Source organism: Papaver somniferum, chromosome 2, assembly GCF_003573695.1.
Source record: "Papaver somniferum cultivar HN1 chromosome 2, ASM357369v1, whole genome shotgun sequence".
NCBI lineage: Eukaryota > Viridiplantae > Streptophyta > Magnoliopsida > Ranunculales > Papaveraceae > Papaver > Papaver somniferum.
Window position 1 is genome coordinate 109,338,482 of NC_039359.1, and position 20,536 is coordinate 109,359,017.

General features: G+C 38.2%; 2 protein-coding genes across 2 annotated transcripts; both read left to right on the forward strand.

Moving 5' to 3' along the window:
- Window positions 1–2,935: 2,935 nt before the first annotated feature.
- LOC113351746 lies at window positions 2,936–3,445 on the forward strand. Its single transcript, XM_026595682.1, has one exon. The coding sequence runs from the start codon at window positions 2,936–2,938 to the stop codon at window positions 3,443–3,445; it is 510 nt and encodes a 169-aa protein (XP_026451467.1).
- A 14,696-nt stretch (window positions 3,446–18,141) lies between these two features.
- On the forward strand, window positions 18,142–20,480 carry LOC113348769 (GDSL esterase/lipase At5g45950-like). Its single transcript, XM_026592628.1, has 4 exons — window positions 18,142–18,767; window positions 18,859–18,989; window positions 19,362–19,839; window positions 20,172–20,480. Exons 1-4 carry the CDS (start codon window positions 18,470–18,472, stop codon window positions 20,360–20,362), a joined length of 1,098 nt encoding a protein of 365 aa, XP_026448413.1. The 5' UTR covers window positions 18,142–18,469; the 3' UTR covers window positions 20,363–20,480.
- Window positions 20,481–20,536: the final 56 nt, after the last annotated feature.

The following is a 20,536-nucleotide window of genomic DNA, read 5'->3' on the forward strand; positions in this document are numbered from 1 at the left end:
ACCAAATACGCAGATTTATGTTCAGCACATGGGTATAGTTTTGGTGTTTTGGATTTTTCGAATTTGGGAGAACTAGGTGAAGACACCATAGACTTTTTGAAGAGATTTAAGAATTGCATGGCCATTCACGATGTCAACAAAAATTTAGGAAGTTCTTTATTTCATAAGCTAGGTATTATTATCCAAAAAGGCATTGGGTCGCAACTTGTTGCGTGTCTCCCTGCCAAATCTTTGTAATTTGACTCTTGGTTTTGCTTAATAAAAGCCTTCTGGCCCCCTTTCCAGGCAGTTTAGCTCGGTCTTACAATATCGTTTAGCTATACCCCTTTTTGAGGAAGGTAATAAATGTACCTGTTGTGGCAAACTCATGGATATCTTTGGAGACCACACTATCCATTGTGCTAGCGAGGTCGGGCTTAAATTCAGACATGATTTAGTAAAATATATTCTGGCAGACATGTGTTACATAGCTGGGGTTGTGGCTAGAAAAGAGGTTTCTTTGGGCGTCATCAATAATAAGGATTTTCGGCCAGCGGACATCATGGTTTATAATTGGATAGATGGTAAGGATGTTTGTTTCGATGTCACTGGGGTCTCTCCGTTTACCAGTGCTAAGTCACGCCACTTCGTACCAGGTCACGCCATTTCTGCAGCAATTACTCGCAAGAACACTAAATACTTAGATGTTTGCACTTCTCTCGGATATGGATTCGGTGTTTTGGCTTTCTCCACTTTTGGCGAGCTTAGTACGGATTTATTAACTTTCCTGAAGAGATTAAGGAATTGCATGGTAGGACATGATGCCAACTTTAAGATAGGCAATTCTCTTTTTCATAGGCTAGGAATTGTTATTCAGAAAGGTGTTGGTGCCCAACTTGTTGTTAGGCTACCCACCATCTCTTGTAATATTGATTTTGATTAATAAATGCCTTAGTGGCTCCCTTTTAATAATAATAATAATAATAATAATAATGAAATAAAAAGTTGGAGAGGCATGGGACCGACCATGGCACGTCCGACCTGTGGGCCCGGTTCCATGACGCCTCTTTTATTATTATTAGTATTATATCTTCCTTTTCCAACTTTGCTTGGATCTTTATATTTACTCGTTCTCGTTCGTGCATTATTGCTAAGTACATTCGTACCATTTTCTCGGGACTTACTCGGTGGTGGCCCATATGCCTGAAAGTTGAGTGTCTATTACTAATCCGTGGAATTCAGCTGAGAAAAGCTGTGAATTGGAGTAATGAAATATTATACTGAAAATAGAATATTTTCTAGGAAATCAACTGATGAATATTGCACTAAAATTAATTAATTGATGACTTTATACAAGAAGGCAATCTGTCTAGGATCATTATATTTGTTCGATAATCGAGGTACGTATGAGATACTGGGAAGCATCACACTCGTTATGAACATTTATTCTGTATAGTCAGGGAACGTTGCGACATTATGAAGACGTCTATACTAGTGGTTAATGTATCTAGGAGCTGTTCAATCATTAAGATTCTATACATATGTATTATATATAGTCAGGGAACATTGTGATATCCCAAACACGTTATCGCACTATACTAACAGACAATCTTTCTAGGAGTCGTCCAATCATTTTCGATTCTACATAGAAGTGAATATTGAGCTGAGCAGTATATAAAAACATATGGAATATCGAAAGATCAGTCGGGGAGCTAGGTCCCAATATTGTCGCCATATATTTAGGTTTTGATGAGGTTACGTGATCATTTAGAGATCGTTGTAAAGATGAGCTTTCATGTCCAAATTACAAAGTATGAATTTCATATATTCGTCTGAATCCGGGTCTGAAATATATAAAGTTTGTCATTTTATAATTTTATCCCTCGTCAAAATCCACCATCAACAGATCCAAACACCAAACCTTATTTATTTCCTTCTCTGTCTTCATCAATCTAATGATAAAATCTTTTCTCCTTCCCCGTATTTCATCGTTATCAAATGGAAAAAAAAATCCGATTAGATTTTTTTTATTGTTGATTAATTATTTCAAACTTTATTTAGTATTTTAGCTTGTTGTTTGGATAGCATATTAGGTCGGAAAAAGTGAAGTTATTGAATTTCAGTTGTAAATTCGTCAGCATATCTCTTCTTCTACTTTGACGACTAGTATTAGTCGTTATCTTCCTGGATTGAGTATCGTGACGACTTTTCATCTCTGAAAGTAACATTTACAGGGTCGTCACGATATTCGTCCTTATACTTTGCCGACTAGTGTTTTAGTAAATAAGGTCGTCATGTTTTGAAAACTTGAACCTTGCCGACCAATAACTGCCATAAACCAGTTTCTTTGTGTACATTTTTTCTATTAGTCGGCATGGTTGGGAAAACTACCTTGACGACTGTGTGTTGGTTATCACTTTGTACAATTTCGACCATAACTACTAATAATAGCTAAAATCAACCTTTCTTTCTATCCCATTTTTTATTTAGTCCCCATGTTGTTTTATCTGTAATCGTGACGACCTTTGTATTAGATTTTTAGTCGTCAATGTTTGGCATTCTCGATTTTGATGATTAAAGATCAGTCTGCATGTTGTGAGATTAATATCTTGTCGATTAATCCATGCATTTGAAACACTTTTCTCTGTATGGAAAATCTCATTTGGTCGTCATTATGGTTTATTATCAACATGCTGGCTAAGGAAGGTCGTTATTTTCCAGTTTTGTCGAGCATGCGACTTTTCATACTTTCAGTTCTGAAAGTGCTGATAATTTGGAGAATGAGACCATTAAACAACTTTGCAATCCCTTTTTTTAGAAATGTTTGGCTAGTGTGATTTCATTTTTGTTACAAACAAAATTCTCAAAGGAAAATTTTTTCTCAAAAATTTTCCAACAAAATTCATAAGTTCAATCTAACTAAAACATGATTTCATAACTTTTAATTCAAATAATCATGTTTCATGCTACAAGGGTCCTTGCGAGGGCAATCAAGGAAGCTAGAGGATTTTTCAGTGTCTCCAATCATGTAATACAATCCAGAACTATTGGAGTGCCAGTTCCTTGGGTTCATCCACAACATGGCTTCGTGAAGTTAAACTGGGATGGCGCCTCTAATAACTTGGGTATGGCTGGGATTGGAGGGGTTCTCTGTGGGGACCATGGTGGCTTCTATGCGTGTTATGCCAAACATGTTTTCAAAAATGATAATAATGTGGCTGAAGTCTGGGATATAAGAAATGGCATGCTATTGACTAGAAATATGGGTTTGAAGAAGTTAGAGGTGGAAAGTGATTCCACTATCCAGTTGTCCAAGGAGGAGGTTCAAGCTCCATGGGGGTTGCGTACGCTAATTCAAGACACTGATGCTCTAAAGAAGAATTTTGAAGCCATCTTATTTTCACAGAGATATAGGGAGGTAAACGTTGTGGCCGATTTCCAAGCTAAGGGGGCCGCTGCGAAATAGTTAGAGGGCGTGTGGATTAATCATCCTCCTGATGAAATAAGGAATTTGATTAATGTTGATCTTATTGGGAGGGCTGATATGAGAGAAGTGAGAGTTCTTTTTTAGTTTATTTGGTTTCATGCCAACTTAGCTATCGAACTAAATTAATTAAACTAAATAGGTTTATTAGTACTAATTAATCAATAACAGTTTTGTCATTTTAAAAATATATGGCTTAAGGATTATTGAGTTTTACTTCCAATGATCCTATTTTGTTTTATTTGGTATACCACAATTTATCTGGGTATACCCCAATCTCGCGATTATATAAAACCAGTAAAACTAAAAACACGAAATAATTGCCTACATCCCATGACAAACCAAATGCATTAAACGCTCAACAATTCAACATCGATGTCCAAAAAAATCTGGGAAATATTGTGTGAAAATATCCTGCAGTGATTAGGGTACCTGCTCTAACATTGGGATTAGGATTGGGTATGTTGGGTCCTATCATTCCTCAAACACGGTAAAAATCAAGAGAATTTCTCTCGTTACCAATATCATTTTTCACTAAACATTCCCAATCTCCAGCAACGCATACCAGATTATTAGTACTAAATTTTGTCAATTGCTACAGGGATTACCCAGATTGGTTGGAGATGTACGATGCACCAAAGTTTATATAAGACAAAACAGTCTTAAACATTTTATTGGTACATCCCAAACGAATTTATTGTTGGATATTTTTAACAAACCCTTAATTTGTAGCCATTTCAGCAGAGTTCGGCCCCCTAGCAGAGTGGGAGACAGCATCTCGTAGGAATTTTTATGTTTTAGGGTTTTAATGACAGTTAGAAAACCGAACAGAAACATCGTTTTCCCAAGATACACCATTGTTGAAAGAGATGTTTTTTCGCTATGAAAAGATGCATGTTGGAGATGAACAGCCATCTGCAACAGATGTTAAACTCTCTATTTATAGCGTCCTTGTTTTCCATTCAAACACATCAAAAACTCTCTATGTTTTCTCTCAACAAGCATCATCAGAATCAAAACCCGTGTGTTTTTGGTTGAGTCAAGGTTGTACAAGTTTTAAATCCAACATTGTTGTAGGGATTCAAGTATCCTGACGGCAATATTCATTGACCTATTTGTACTCGCCAATCCATTTGGGAAGGGTCGAATAATTGTCGAAAAAAATCTATTATTAGAGTCTTGAACCCAGAGACAACATTCTTTTCTTCACCCTGTTTTAGCGTCAATTTTCCAACATTTATAACCCTAGTATCAATGATGTAAATTTTGACCATCACTTGCCCAGTGGGGGCAGTCGCGTATCGCTTCATACATAGCATTGTTTTTATGTTGTGTATCAACATTTAGGGAAAATACACATAATCTGGCGGAGTCACGTATTTTATTCATTTATATACACATACACGGGATCTAGATCTCTTGTCCACTAATTGTCTAATTGAAATCGATTACACAGATTAATAAACAACTAGACAGTGATTAATATTAAATGCTACCAAACATTCTATTTTAGTCCTTAAATAATACTACACCTTAAGCAATGAGAATTTATGTACCAACTGTAGTGTATTGGTCCCAAGTAGGGTGGGAATGAATGTGTGCATTGGCGGCATCATCTGCATGCAGCAGGAAACTATAATGTGTAAATGCAAGGCTGTGCTGAGCCTGCTGGCCTATCAGGACTGCATTTTAGTTAGTTACCCTAGCCGATTTGTTTAGAACACTTTATTGTTTGACATGGGCGGTTTTTTTTTTTTTTTTTTTAAGAAAAGAGTCTAGGTGCCTAGATAGGCAACCCACTCATGGTTACAGCTTGGATACTACCTGAGCCTTCTCGAGCATTAGATATATCCCTCAAAATATAGTTATCATTATTACAGTAATCCAGTTGAAAGATGTTTGTGGAATTCTGTAAAACAAGCATAATGGTTTGTAGATTAATTCCTCTCCAGCTAGAGTCAGAGAATAGGTTAGATTGCCTAGCTAGCCTGGCTAGATTCATAGCTGCATAGTTTTGTTGGGAAATAATTTTTGTGAGCTTCCCTAAGACGAAATCAATTGGTGCATTGTTGTTGTTGTCCTGGTTTTGATTTCTTCTTCCTTTGAACCGATGTTGAACCTCCAGTTGGTAACCTATTTTGATAGCTTGTAGAATTTCTTCAGTTTCAGCAGCAAAGTTGATGTTTGTTTGCCGCATAGTCTTCCCCCATGTCAGAGCAAGTTGAGCTCCTCTGCTTGATCTTTCTGTTTTTCCGATTCCAGGGGTATAGTCCTTGAAGTTTCTTGTTCCCATGTATTGACTTGTTAGGGACATAGCAACAAAGGAATAATTAGTATAGGATTGATTATCACTAGTAACATGACATAGGTCAGCTGGATCAATATGCATGCTAACAGTGACTCCAAACTTATCAGTGGTGTGCCTGTGTTGACTGTAATTCTCAAGTGGAGAATTAGTACTATTAGAATGGTAGTAGAGGTTATTAATGATGTGCCCTGGTTTATGGTGCACTCTTGAGTGATTGCAGAGATGCTGAGTTATGTCTCTTGCAGTAGTTGTAGCAGCTGGAGAAATATTTCGAAAGACCCAGTAGTATCTGGCTTTCCTGATAAACCAGCAGATAGTGGCATAAGTTTCATTCCAGCTTGCATTGAGGTTGTTTGCCTGGAACCAGTTGTTAAACCAATCATGAAACGAGTTTAGAGAGGAGAATAGATTATGATGTTCTCCAAAAAGCTTCTTCAAGACTTCAGAAGCGGCTGGGCAGGTTAAGAGGACATGTGTTATCTCTTCAGTTCCATTGTTGCAGTAAGAGCATATGGGATCTATGTAGCTCAAGATGCTAGCTGTTTTAGCATTTGTTGGAAGAATACCATGAGCACACTTCCAGATGAATAAATGGATGACTGGGTTAGTATCTAGGCCCCAAATTTGGTTCCAAGGAGCTATCTGATTGTCATTAGCATACTTGTCTTGAATCTGTTTGTCATACAGGGATTTGACAGAAAACTTGTTGTTGGTGGTGAGAGCCCACTGGATTTCATCTTGGTCATTTGGGAAGTGAGGGGTTTGAAGAATGAGGTGTTGAATGTCAGGTGTGAACCATTGGTTTAAGATATGAACATCCCATTCTCCATAGGTATTGAAAAGTTGGTTGACTGTTGTGAGGTTTTCTGGGCATAGGGAAGGTTTGGTTATTATATTAGAGTTATTTGTGATCCATCTGTCTTCCCAGATATGAATTTGCATTCCATTACCAATCTTCCAAATGTAGTTCTGCTGAATTAAGGTTATGTCTTCCAGAATTCCTTTCCAGATCCAAGAGTCAGTAGTCTTAGGCTTTGTATCCATTCTTATAACTTCAGTATTGGGGTAGTAAGATGCCTTCATGGCGCTGCTCCATAGTGATTCTGGTTCCATAATTAGTCTCCAAGCGTTCTTGGTGAGCATAGCCAAGTTGAAGAGTTCCATGTTTTTGAATCCCAGACCCGCAAGCTCTTTTGGTTTGTTGACAACATCCCAACCAAAATAGTAGAGACCTTTGGATTTATCTTGTTCTTTATTCCAGAAGAAATCTCTTTGATGGCATTGATCTTATTGCAAGTAGTTTTCGGAATTTTGAAGCAATTCATTTGGTAGATGCTAGAGGCGGAAGTAACTGATTGGATCATTGTCATTTTCCCAGCAGTTGAGAGGTTTGTCTTCCATCCAGCAAATCTGAACTTTAGCTTGTCAACACAAGGTTTGAAGGCTTGTATCTTATTCTTAGTTGTGAACAGTGGAGATCCCAGATATTTTTCAGATGTATTGATCCTTTGAACTTTAATAGTATTACTGATGTTTTCAGCTATTTCAGGAGCAGTGTTCTTGCTGAAGAAGATGCCAGATTTTGAGAATTTTATTAGCTGACCTGAAGATTGCCCAAATTCTTGAAATATCTGGATAAGGTTATTGCATTCTTGCATATTGGCTTTGCAGAATATCATGCAGTCATCCGCAAACAGAAGGTGGTTGATGGTTGGGGCATCCCTGCAAATCTTGATTCCTTGGTGTTGAGTTTCAGCATGAGTCAGATATCTGGATAGAGCTTACATACAGAAGAGGAAAAGGTAAGGGGATATGGGATCCCCTTGTCTTAATCCCCTAGAGGGTTTGAAAAACTTTCCTGGAGATCCATTAATTAGGACATCCATGCTGGTAGTTGATATGCATTGGTGGATTAGATTGCACCACTGAGGACTGAATCCCATTTGAGATAGAACTTGAAGAAGGAAGTCCCAGTTGACTCTGTCAAAGGCTTTGGCCATATCTATTTTTATGCCCATTGTTCCATTGCTCCCTTTTTCCCTCTTCTGGTATTCATGTGGTGGATTATTTCATGAGTTATGGCAATGTTGTCAGAGATTTGTCTTCCATGAATAAAGGCAGATTGGAATGGAGATATAATTTTGGGTAGAAGGGGTTTGAGTCTTTGGGAAAGAAGTTTAGATATGATTTTGTAGGTGGTATTACACAGGGAGATAGGTCTGAAGTGAGCTGGTGTGGTAGGGTTATCAATTTTGGGAATGAGGGATATGAAGGTAGAGTTCATTTCTTTTAGGATGTGCCCAGAAGTGAAGAAATGTTGAACCATGTGTATGATGTCTTCTCCAACAATATCCCATTTATCTTGAAAGAAGTTAGGGGGAAGCCATTAGGTCCTGGAGCTTTGTCTCCAGCCATGCTAAAGAGAATATTTTTAATTTCCAGAGCCTCAGGGGTTTTAGTAAGGTTTTGGTTCTCTTGATAAGTAATGGTGGTGGGAATGAGGTTTAGAATGAAGGGGTTGATATTTATGGTTTCAGCAGTTGCCATGTTGGCAAAGTGGGTTGTGAAAGTCTTAGTGATCTCAGAATTGTCTTGTATCCAAGTACCATCTTCTTTTTGTATAAAATCAATTTTATTCATTCTATATATTTTTTTGGCTGCTAGGTGAAAATATCCAGTATTTCTGTCTCCAAGTTTGATGTGTTGATCTCTGCTCTTAGTCTTCCAAAATGACTTGCACTTGTTGCCAATGTTCCACTTGAATTCTTGCTTCTCTAAGATCTTTTCCTCTGTTGGAGTTGAATTGATGCTTGGTTATCCAGTCCAGGTGTTGTATGCTTTCTTCTAAATTTTTCTTGATGTTGCCATACACTTCTTTATTCCATTTCTTTAGTCTAACTTTTATATCCCTGAGTTTCCTGGCTATTTTTATGGCTAGAGAGCCTTTATGGTTGGCCTTCCAGCATTCAACTATAATGCTTTTGCAGTCTTCATGGTTGAGCCAAGGGCCAAAGAATTTGAATGGGATTTGACCTTGTTTCCATGTTGGATTGGTATTGAGAATGATAGGATTATGATCAGATGCAATGGCAGTGAGGTTGGAGATGGTAGTGTTGGGTTGATTTTATAGCCAAGCTTCATTAGCTAGTCCTCTGTCTAATCTATGCTCAGTGAGTTGGGGACCAGTTCTTTTGTTGGTCCAGGTGAAGGGACATTCAGTGTAACCCAAGTCAGGGAGATTTTCTTCTTCAATCTTGTTTAAGAATATATCAGCTTCAACTTGATCAATGGGATGTTGACTAAATTTCTCATGTTCATGAAGGAAAAAGTTGCAGTCTCCCATTATTAACCAAGGAAAAGAGTTAGCAGCATAAGTATTTTCAATCATCTTTCAGGAATTAAGCTTTTCACAAGTAGTATAAGGGCTACCATAGTATCCAGTAAATAACCAAGGCTCTCCATGCAAAGGGTGGATAGTGGCACTAATATGATGGTCAGAAAAGTCCTCAATAGTGACATCTAGATTGGTTTTCCAGACAAGAACTAGACCTCCAGCAGTTTTGGATTTTCCCTAGGTTCTACAAACCAGAAATTAGTGACACCTATGTTACCTAGGATTTTCTTAAGATTTTTAGATTGTTGTTTGGTTTCAGATATGAAAAATATGTCAGGGTTATGTTTATTCAGCATGTTATTTAGGTATCTAATAGTGTGTGCTTTTCCTATGCCTTGACAGTTCCAAGTTATGATGGAGTAAAATTGCCAAAAGTAAGATATGATAGGATAATTAAAGATAGTAATTTTGTAGCCTAGTAATGTTATGCAGAAATTCCTAGCATTATGACTAGAATAATCCAAAGACACAAGTTCATTTTGAAAAAGGCAAATATGTCATTGTGACAATGTATACTGCAGTGTTGTATGGATTTTACCTGGGGTGTGTTAAATGGATTGACTCCTTCCAGATTGCTAGTAGTTTCTTTTGTCATATGGTCCTCTTCCATTTGGGTATTCTGCATGTTACTCCTTTTGGCTGATTGATGCCGATTCCACTGCAAAGATTAATGATCAGGGTAGGTGGGCAGGTTGTACAGTTTTCTCTTGGTATCAAACAGCTGAGGATGTTGTTCATAATCAACAGCTTTGAGCTTAAACTCAGTTTTTCTTTTCTCCCATATGAGCTTTTTCTGATTGTCAAACTCCTCCATCATCTGATGTTGAACATCATCTAAGGTGGGAAGATTCATGAGATCATTGTTTGAAGTAATGTCGGTATTAATGTGATGATTGGTGTTATTGGTTTTTGGGAATATGGTTGCAGGGTCAATTGTTTCCTCTAGTTCAGTGGAAGTGGAAATGGTAGGGAAATTCCTTCTTGCTGCAGCCTTGATGTTACTTATCTTCTTCATCAAAGACTCTTTGCTTCTGCTGCTTTCCACTAGCTTCTTGTGTTTTTTCTAGCAGGCGACAGCCTCAGGGTTGGTAGTGGGTATGTCACCAGTGATAGGTTGATCTATACCAGCTTGGAAGATTAGATATTGTGGAAACCATCCAATTTCTCAGAAGAGTTTTGAAGGAGAATCTTCTGTTGAGCAATTCTCATTTTGATTGCAAACTCTTCTGCAACAGCTTTATCAGTATAATGGCGGATAAGAGGTGGTTTTTTCGGACTGCTGGACGGAGTGTTACTGGTATTAGAAGAAGAAGGGGTAGTGGGTGTTGATGGATATTTATTTTTGGAGGTGGATGTGTATTGGTTATTGGGAGTTTTGTGAGAATCTTCCTCCTCTTCTAAGCAAAGAGGACCAGGATGATCGAGAATTCTACAAATTTTACAGAAAGTTATTCCATTAAGAGCATAAGCCAGTTCCAACCAGTAAGAGATATTAGCATCCTCATAAGCATCGATACCATATTTTAGAGCTTTAGTTACGTCTATGGTGAGCAGGACTTCCAGATTCTTCTCATCTCTCTTACATAGGCTTTCTTGGATCCTTGATAAATTCCAGCTGGTCCAATTAGATTGCGTATGTCGGTATGATGTGAGTTGGTATTCTTTTCACCAGCGTCCAGATCCAAACTTTGTAGAAGTTTGCTTCATCAATGTAATCCGGTCCTGAGGATGAAACTTCAGTAAGAACAATAAGCTTGTCGAAGATACCTCTTGTTCCTCCTTTCCTGAAAACTTTGTAGTCCTCAATACTAGTCAGCCTGATTTGGTAGTAGTTTCTTTTCTTCCTCCAAAGTGAGACTTCTGCGTTTCTTCGTAGTTCCCAGTTGTTGTTAATGAATCTGGATATAATTCTTGTTTCATGAGAAATTTTGCCGCAACACCTTCCAATGAAAACCCGTTTCCAATCTTCCTTTTTTTTTGGTAAAACATTGGCTTGATTTATAAAGACTTTTGGGAACAAATCCTCTGGGATATTTAGGGAAGAATTCATTTGTTTCAATAGATTGTCAATATTTTCAGATTTTTTAGTTCCTGAAGATGAGGCCGTGAAAGAGTGTATACTGAAGTTTATGTTGAGGTGTTTGTTCAAGTAATAAGAATGAAAGAGGGGTTTTAGATTGGAGGGAGAGTTTGTATTGTTGTGGTGCACTTTAATTTGAATTTTGAATTGTTGATCAGAGAGGTTCAGATAGTACATATTGTTGTTTTGTTGCAGTTGGGAAATTTGCAATGGATGGAACCAAGAGATAGATGAGCTGTAAGTCAGGGGCCATGCGCAAGACCATGGACTCCAGCTAGGGGGTTCCTTATCAGAGCTGAGATTGTTGATGACCTTGACTACTAGCAATCTGTTGGATTAGAACCTGTCATCCAAGCTAGAACCAAGACAAATTCCATAATACGGGTGATAGATGAGCAAATAAAAACATATTTTTTGGAATTTAGCTTGAGGGAATTTCTTTTTGTTCAAACTATTATCTTGACAATTCATGTTTATTATTTTCCATGTGATGGGTATGTACTTTATATGCTGATAGTGACTTAGGCTTTGCTCCCTAGTGGAAGTCATATATGAGTACCAATTTATGTGGTTTAGAGGTAAGAGGTTGGGTAGTCCTATGTACTTTAAGATTCTCTCAAGTTTGAACTGCATTGTAGCTTCTAGGAAAGTAACTTGAGAAACAATGATGGTAGTAGTGAACTGACTTTGGCTAAGGACCAGATTGAGATCATACCTGTAGCACGTGCAAATGTGTACCTTATGATCTGTATTGCAGTTGGTCTTATTCCTGAGATTTTGGTTGAAGTGGTACCTGAAGCACGTGTGGTTGAGGTGATACCTGAAGCACGTGCGGTTTCTAACCGTATACCTTGAGTTGTATGTGGGCTTGTTCATGAAATTCTAGTTAACGTTTTCTGTTGGATGAGTTGTTGTTGAGCCCCAGCTTCCTTCCACAGTAATGACTCTGCTGCGCTGTGTTGGATCCGTTTGCGGGACGAAATGTGGTGCCAAAACCGGGTTAGGGGGAGGCAGAATCCAATTCGAGTTCCTGCTTGTGTAGTAACTGCCAAGTATTGGTTGTCGCCTCGTATTAGCCAATAAACTTGAGTAGCGTACAATAGAACATTGCATGCATCCAGTAGGCATGTGCCTCCTCAAGATCCGGATAACCCAATCTCTATGATGTTTAATTGATGGTTGAGATGCGATAATTGTTGGTCTTCCCATCCATATATCCTTCTGGAGAGAGAGCAATTTCAATTTCCAGACCTGATAATTCCAAGCATTTTTTTGCCCATTGATTCGATGTCGAAGAGGAGCCAAAATGCTTATCAGAATTTGAATAAGCTTCCATCTAGGAGTGGAGATCGATTGACCAGATATGTTCCATGGGTAAAGAAGCCCAAGATTGATATGCATGATAAACATGTATTGGTTTTTGACATTCATAGTCAAATAGGCAAGGCCTAGCTGTCGATTTTGGTTTTCATAGCTGTAGACTGCAGTGATTTGTGTATTTAAGAATCTGATTACCAATAATTTCCATTTTCTCCACTTTGACAGGTGGTAGAAATAAATAGCAGTAGTGAATTTCCAGAGGAGAACATGCATGAAGTTACAAGTGGTGTTAATGGTGGAGATGAAGAGAAGGTTGCAGCTTGGGGTTGTTCCGACGCTTCTGGTGGTGTTGGAAGACAAGAGCCTCAGCAGGGTTCGCATTCTCAACTCAGGGGGTGCAGGATGGATGGGTTCTGTATGCTGTACATCCTGATAGAAGTCAATTTGTTATCAATGAAGGGGTGGTTCTTGTTGGAGATCAGCGGGTAGTCTGTGGCAGTGCTAGGCAAGGATTCTTTTCTGCACCAGTTCCAGAGGCGTGCAAGGCTAGAATCCATGAGAATGATTCTCTTTGCCTTCCAAATGATTCTGTGGTTTTCCCAAACATCTTTATGCTGGCACCTGTGATGCGTCAAATGGCTGAAGATGTTTATGATATTTCTATATTTGGTCCTGGGGAGATTACAGATCCGCATGAGATTGCAGAGGATAGGGTACTTCCCTTGCCCCAAACAAATGATGGAGGGAGCTATTCCGTCCCTAGGAGATGTGCCGCACCAGAAGACACTGTTTCTGAAATGAGAGGGGCAGGAGATGATGCAGGAGGGTCTGGAGTTGCACCAGGGGCTTGACCAGGAGGCAGCTAGCTCCTGAACTTTGGTGATGTAAGTATCCCATTTTTTTGTTTTTTGCGGTGTTCTGCTTATATACTCCAGACAAGTGATTTTAAAACTAGTGGTGTTGAAATTGGTATCATGTGAACTGGAATTGAAGACAATGGGTGAATGTATAGATGAATGGATATGTTTATGATTTGTTATAATGTGATCTAAGTTTGAAATTGTGTGTTTAAGTTTTTTATTGTCCATGATTTGAAACATAGCATAAAAGGTAAGGTTTACATGGTTAAAAGGATGAAAAGCAGGGAGGGGTTGTGGAATGGTTGTTATGCAGGTTTTCATGGGTTTTCTGTGTTTCGTTTGTTTATTTGAGAGCTTATAAGTATTGACCCAAATGTTAGCATACTTAGAGTTCCTAAAAGATATATGTTTAGGCATACAATAACTAAAAGATAGTAGAAAGTAGTGCAAATACATAGCAGTAGAATAAACAGACATCAGAGAGGTAGGGAAATTATTACAAAGGACTAAGAGGTCAGCACTTTCCAGCAGATGAGTCATGACTAGAGTAGCTTGATGAGATCTAAGTGGGAGTCCACAGTTGCCATGCTCGAGTTCATCAATGGAGTTACCAGCCTTGCATAGAGATTCTGGAAGGGAGATGAAGATCCAAGAGTGGTTTGATTTTGCCTTTATAGGTAAACTGAGGATGATGGTAAGGTGAGTCCGTAGGTTTAATCTGTCAAAACCAATTAGTAAGAAGTTTCCAGGATAGACATTGATCTTCAATTTCAACTTTACACCTTTGAGATTGGGTTTAAGGTTATAGAAATTGAAGCACTGCAGAAATCCAGGTTTTAGGATACCAGAGATGGTGATTTGAGGGACAAAACTAATACTAGTATCTATTTGGGTAACAGTAGTGACACCAGTGATGGAGGTGATGAATATGTTGTATGTGATGAGTGTATTGCCAGTGAGGTGTGTGATTTCAGCGAAGTTTGGGTTGTCTTTGAATTCAGAAGTTGAATCCATCTTCGCAGTTCCAGAGACTACTCGAGTGATTTCTTTTCTTGCAGTGACATTGATTATGGTGAGTTTTGGTTGTCATTGGTTAAACTCCGGTTAGAATATCCGGTGAAAATTAGCCGTTGAGTCGACCGTTGAGGGAAGCAGGCAAGGAAAAAATGGGAGGTTAAACGGAGTGGTGAAAAATACCCGGAAAGGAGAGTTGACATGGGCGGTTGAAAATTGAAACCTGGTGCTCAAATTTAAATTACTTATTTCACCTTTTCTCTCCTTGCAAATATTTATTTCACTCAGTATAATCTTTCGCTTGCCTAGCAAATATGAAAAAAAGAAAAGGCACTTACGTCATGTTTTCAAGTTTCTAAGTGTTAATAGTTTCGGGGAAACGAGAAACAAAACAAGATGTACAGTATGAATAATACTGAAAATATAAATTATGGAGTTGACACCAAAGAATGCAGCACAGCTGCAGGACCATATCCTCTTCATAGAGATGACTGTGACATATCACCTTATAAAATTTCAAGTACATTGCTAATAGTAATGAAGTCATCAAATTAAATGCTCAACTTCCTCCAAACACCAGTCTACAACACATCTAATGCATCGGTTCCACAGTTATACCATTCTAACAACCCCTTTTTGTAGACCAAAATTGAATTAATCGCAAATTTCTTCATGTTGCAGTTAGTTTTTACGGTCAACTTATATGGAGGCCGCGAGGAATAACATTGATTACTCATACTGCGGGAGGATAAGCGAAGGCCAAAGGCGTACGTCCAAGTTGAAGCTGCTGCTGGCTGTGGGTAGTTATTAGGTGACCACCAATAACTTTGGCCACACCAGCAGTTAATGTGAGAGACCAAGAAGAAGAGAATGAAGAACGTGGTGGTGACCGATTTTAAGTTATAGCATGACTCATTACATCTAACAAACCAACCCCCACTTACGTCTGACTTGTAAGCTAGTCTGAACTCATGAAAATGTAAGTACTTATAACCCTGCTGAAATGCACTGTAGTTTGTATATAGTGTACACACATGCAGACAGTCACATCCTTAATGGCTGTTCCCATTTATTATTCAATAAAATTCTTGTATACTACAGCAAGTCTTGTATATGTCAAGTGTCGGTAAAAACACCAAAAATAGGCACACAATTTATATTTTTAATCGGTCCGCGAGTTATAACCCCAAAGGTGTCACATCCCTGCACAAAAACTTCACAAAAACAAAATGTTCACAAAAACCCCATTTAACATAAACTGTCTACATTATCTTTCTATTATTTAAATCACCCCAACAAAAACAAAAATCAACCCAATCTTTAAATTTTATTATATTATCACCACGAACACAACCCACCACCAGCAACACCACCACCGCCCTTCGCCGCCGCCGCCACCGACCACCACCGCGGCACCACCAGAAAAATGATGAAACCAAAAATTGGTTTCACCAAAATAAGATGAAACCAAATTTTGGTTTCATCATAAAAGAAAGGAGAAAGAAGAAAAAGAAAAAATGAAACACAATAAGATGAAACCTTCCACCACCGTCAACTGCACCGCCCCCATCGCCACCACAACCATAATCACCACAACCACCACTACCATTACCTCCTTAACTAAGACTACTTTCAACAAAAAACAATCCACAATAAGATGAAACCTACCACCACAGTCAACTGCACCACCCCCATCGCTGCCACAACCACCAGCACCACAACCACCACTACCATTACCCCCCTCAACTACAACCAGTTTCAACAAAAATTAATACACCTGTATCCCACCATCAAAAATTGGCTTCACAGATATTAATATTCAACAAAATGAAAAAAATACGATGAAACCTAATTAGGTTTCATCAACTTCAGCCAATTCATTACACTTTTAACAATGCATACATACACCTCTTTAATTGTAACCCATACCAGTCCTTTATGCAACACCTGAAGCTCAACTACAACTCTCATTGCATTAGCACCACCCTTACTCAGTTAATCCATTCTTTATCATTTCCATAACTTCAGTTAAGGCCACCACTACCAACAAAACTTCTTCATCAATACCTGGAGTACCAGTACCAGACCCTGCTATACACATTCTCCCAATTCATACACACATATAATCAAAACCACCATTGTACATACAATCGAAACCACATATTGTCATTTCACCAACATAACTTCAATGATGAAACCAAACATGTCGTCTTCCAAGTCAGACCGAATAAACTAGACAAAAATCAGGTGAAACCAAAATTTGGTTTCATCATAAACTTAATTTTCATCATTAAAATCTTTGGTTTCATGACAGAAAATAGGCAAGTTTATGATGAAACCAAATTTGGTTTCATCATTAGTTTACTGTTTTCACCAACCAAAACTGTCAGAATTTGATGAAACCAATTTTGCTTTCATCATAAATCTGTCATTTCCCAATACAATATTGATTTCGACTTTGAAGATGTATCATCATTTGCTGGTGATGAAAACATCATAAGGTGGTGGTGGTGATTGTAGAGGATTGAACGAGGAGGCGGAGGTGATGTTGGGAGCGGATCTGCAGGTACTGGTGTTGATTGTAGATGAGGTGTTGTTGGTGGCCGATTTGAAGGTATTGGTGGTGGTTTTAGATGATAAAAGGAGGAGGTAGAAGTAGTGTTGGTGGCGGATCTGATGTACTGGTGGGAAAAACAAAAATAAGAGGAGGCGGTGTTGTTGATGGAAAAACTGTAGACGGAGAAGAAGAAGGTGATGATGGTGTTAATGGAGGAGAAGGAGGTGATGATGGTGTTAATGGAGGAGACGGAGGTTCTGTTGGTGGCGGATCTGGACACATCGGTTGGTTTGATGGTGGCGGAGCTACTGTTGGTGATAGATCTGAATAGAAATAAAAGAAAAAGAGACGAACGTTTCGTGGAGGAGACGAAGGTGTTGCTGCTGGTGGTGACGGAGGTGTTGTTGGTGGTGGTGACGGAGGTGTTGCGATGGTGTTCATGGAGAGATATTTGTTGTTGGTGGTGTTAATGGTGGTGGGGAGATGAAGACCGCATAAATAGAAAAAAGAAAGGAGAGAAGAAGAAGAAGACAAGGTAAAAAAGGTATGTTTGGCTTTTTTTAAAGTAATAAAAACTAAATTTGCACATTATTATTTGAACCTGGAATTTTTGTGTCACTTTTTAATTAAATGATTTTCATTTATTAAAAATAATATGGCTGGATTTTTTGTACCACATGTTTGGTCACCTTGGTTTTATTTGACTAGTTTTGATTTTTAATTGTGAATATTTTCAACGATGAATAAAACAGTCTCTCTGCTGTCTTGAGATTTTGATATGCTATCTATAGTCAGTCGGAGGCTCAGAGCCACTAGTGCCAGAAAAAACAAGCACCGGCCTTCATTTGTTTTTATTCCGATTTGGACATGACCGATATCTACCTAACCTAACAAAGTTATATGATTGATTTAAATGCATGAGACAAATCCCAATGTACCAAATTTCAGCCGAGTCAGACTCAAGTGAGCCCGATTCAGAATAAAAACCAAAAGACAAGATATCTTAATCCCAGCGGATAATGTTGCTCAGTTATCATGCGAGACCAGTTTCTGTCAAGTCTGTATAATCAACCACAGAAGAAATTCAAGGAAAAAAAAATGAAAATGAAGACAAGTGGTTAAAGAGAATCCGAGTAGGGAAACACTGGGATTTCTTTCATTTTTTAAAAACAATTATGATTGTTGCATACATTAAGGCACCATATTCATATCAGTAGGGTCCATATATATTGATGCACATAGTCAAATTTAATACACACACACACCATTAACTCTCCTATATCCCACACACTCTCTGTACCTTTCATTATTTAACTACAGCAACATAACCACACTTGCTATAAATTGAAACTATCTCAAGTCTCAACTCATTCAGAATTCATATCTCTTCTTCATCTTACACACTTGTTTCTTTATTTCTTTTAATATTACAGACCTAATTTTTCACTCCCATAACCACGTCTTCTTCTTTGGATGGCCATGGCAATTACTAAGATGATTGTACTGGTTTTAGTAGTCTTTTCGGCATGGCCATCATTGATGGAGGCTCATACAAGTGATGAAAGAGTTGATGTACAGAAACTGAGAAAACTAGCAGCTGAAAATAATGTAACATGTATTCTGGTCTTTGGTGATTCTAGTGTTGATCCTGGTAACAATAATCGTCTTTCTACGACGTTTAAGGGTAATTTTGCACCTTATGGGAAGAGTTTCTATGGTGGTCGTCCCACTGGAAGGTTTTGCAATGGAAGATTAACGACGGATTTCATCGGTATGGAATCCAATGCAGATGTTTTTTTTTCTTTTGGTTTTGAAGTCACGGCTTCCATTTCATGTTTTAACTGACTGTTATGTTTATACAGCGGAGGCGTTGGGTTTCACGAAAATAATTCCAGGATATCTAGAGCCAAATGTGACCAACAATCAAATCTTACATGGTGTTAGTTTTGCTTCTGCAGCTTCTGGCTACGATGATCTCACTGCCAACCTCACGGTAAGTAAAACTGCTAACATCACCATTTTCTAGAAACATAGTTAGGCACAGCAACTTCTGTTGGGTTTACCAAGTCTTTTTAAGTTTTTACTGTCACGTACGGAAGCTTAGTCTTCTCTTTTTACTGTCATGTCACATGTGAACCTGATACACTATTAAGTTCCTAAGCCTCACCAACTCAAAACAAATCAGCAGTAGTCACAAGTAAAGTGGCAGAAGATCATTGTATACTTGATTTGCTAAAACTCTGAGATCGTTCTCAACATTTTCGACTAGTTTATACTTGTGGCTTGCATTTCCTGTGAAAATAAGGTGTGCAGTGTACGTTTTTGACACCACCATTATTTGATGTTGTTGTTGTTATTGTTGCAGAATGTGTTGCCAGTTTCTAAGCAGATAGAGTATTTACTGCACTACAAGATCAGGCTAACGAAATTGGTAGGACAAAAGAAAGCATCTGAAATCATTGGGAATGCAATCTTTGTCTTGAGTATGGGCACAAACGATTTCATTCAGAATTACTTCATCGAACCTACCAGAGCTAAAGAATTTACCCTGGATAAATATGAGGATTTCTTGGTATCATGTATGATCAAAGACATCAAGGAAATGCATAGAATTGGAGCCACCAGATTGGTTGTAGTTGGGGTTCCACCTTTAGGATGTATGCCGCTTGTCAAGATACTAATGGGTGGATCATCAGGAGCATGTGTCGAAAGTTTTAACAATGCTTCATTCACTTTTAACACCAAGGTTAGAGCTGCAATTGCCAACATCAAAACGCTTAAAAGTGCTTATGTTGATGCCTATGCTATCATTCAAAGCGCAATCAACAACCCCAAAAAATATGGTACGTTCCAGATAGTTTATACCTTGCTTATTTTCATGTACAAACATTTAAAAGGTCAATTAGTTGCAACTTGCAAGTTTCTCGAATTTAGTTGCTTTTTTTGTTTGGAGTCGGGTGAAATGTCCTACTCAATTGGCGTCACAAGTCAATAAGAGATTTTGCTGCCCATGGATAGGTGGCAGTCGCATGCTATCTTAACTATTTACTTGTGCAGTGTGAGACTAGTGGGCAACAGCGCTAAAGAAAATTGAGTCTTTTTTTGTTTGATTCAGTTCACCTCAAATTTTACATTAGCATCTGCCTAAACTTATTTTATGCATAAATTTGTGCAGGTTTTACAGTGACATCCAAGGGATGTTGTGGAACAGGGGAAATAGAGTTTGGAGACACATGTAAGGGATTGACCACATGCAAAGACCCGGCCAAGTATATATTTTGGGATGCAGTTCATCCTACTGAAAAGATGTACAGCATCATTGCAGATGATGCTCTCAGATCTGTTAGTTCCAAGATTTTGAACTAAATTTTTTTTTTTCTTTTTTGAAGCATGAACTAAAATTCTTGATTGTATTAATTGTTGTGTATGACTCGATAATTTCTTTTATATTACAAAATTATCTTGATTAATAAAATGTGTTTGTTCAAAAGGTTTTCTTTAAGATAATTTCCTGCATTCGCTAAACTTAAACTTGGGACA

What these genes read in the sequence shown, in the direction of transcription:
- LOC113348769 (XM_026592628.1), top strand. Translation starts at nt 18,470, where the DNA reads ATGGCCATGGCAATTACTAAGATGATTGTACTGGTTTTAGTAGTCTTT. An exon ending in ATTAACGACGGATTTCATCG is followed by an intron (nt 18,768 to 18,858) that starts GTATGGAATCCA and finishes ATGTTTATACAG; the next exon opens with CGGAGGCGTTGGGTTTCACG. An exon ending in ATCTCACTGCCAACCTCACG is followed by an intron (nt 18,990 to 19,361) that starts GTAAGTAAAACT and finishes TTATTGTTGCAG; the next exon opens with AATGTGTTGCCAGTTTCTAA.
- LOC113351746 (XM_026595682.1), top strand. Translation starts at nt 2,936, where the DNA reads ATGTTTCATGCTACAAGGGTCCTTGCGAGGGCAATCAAGGAAGCTAGA.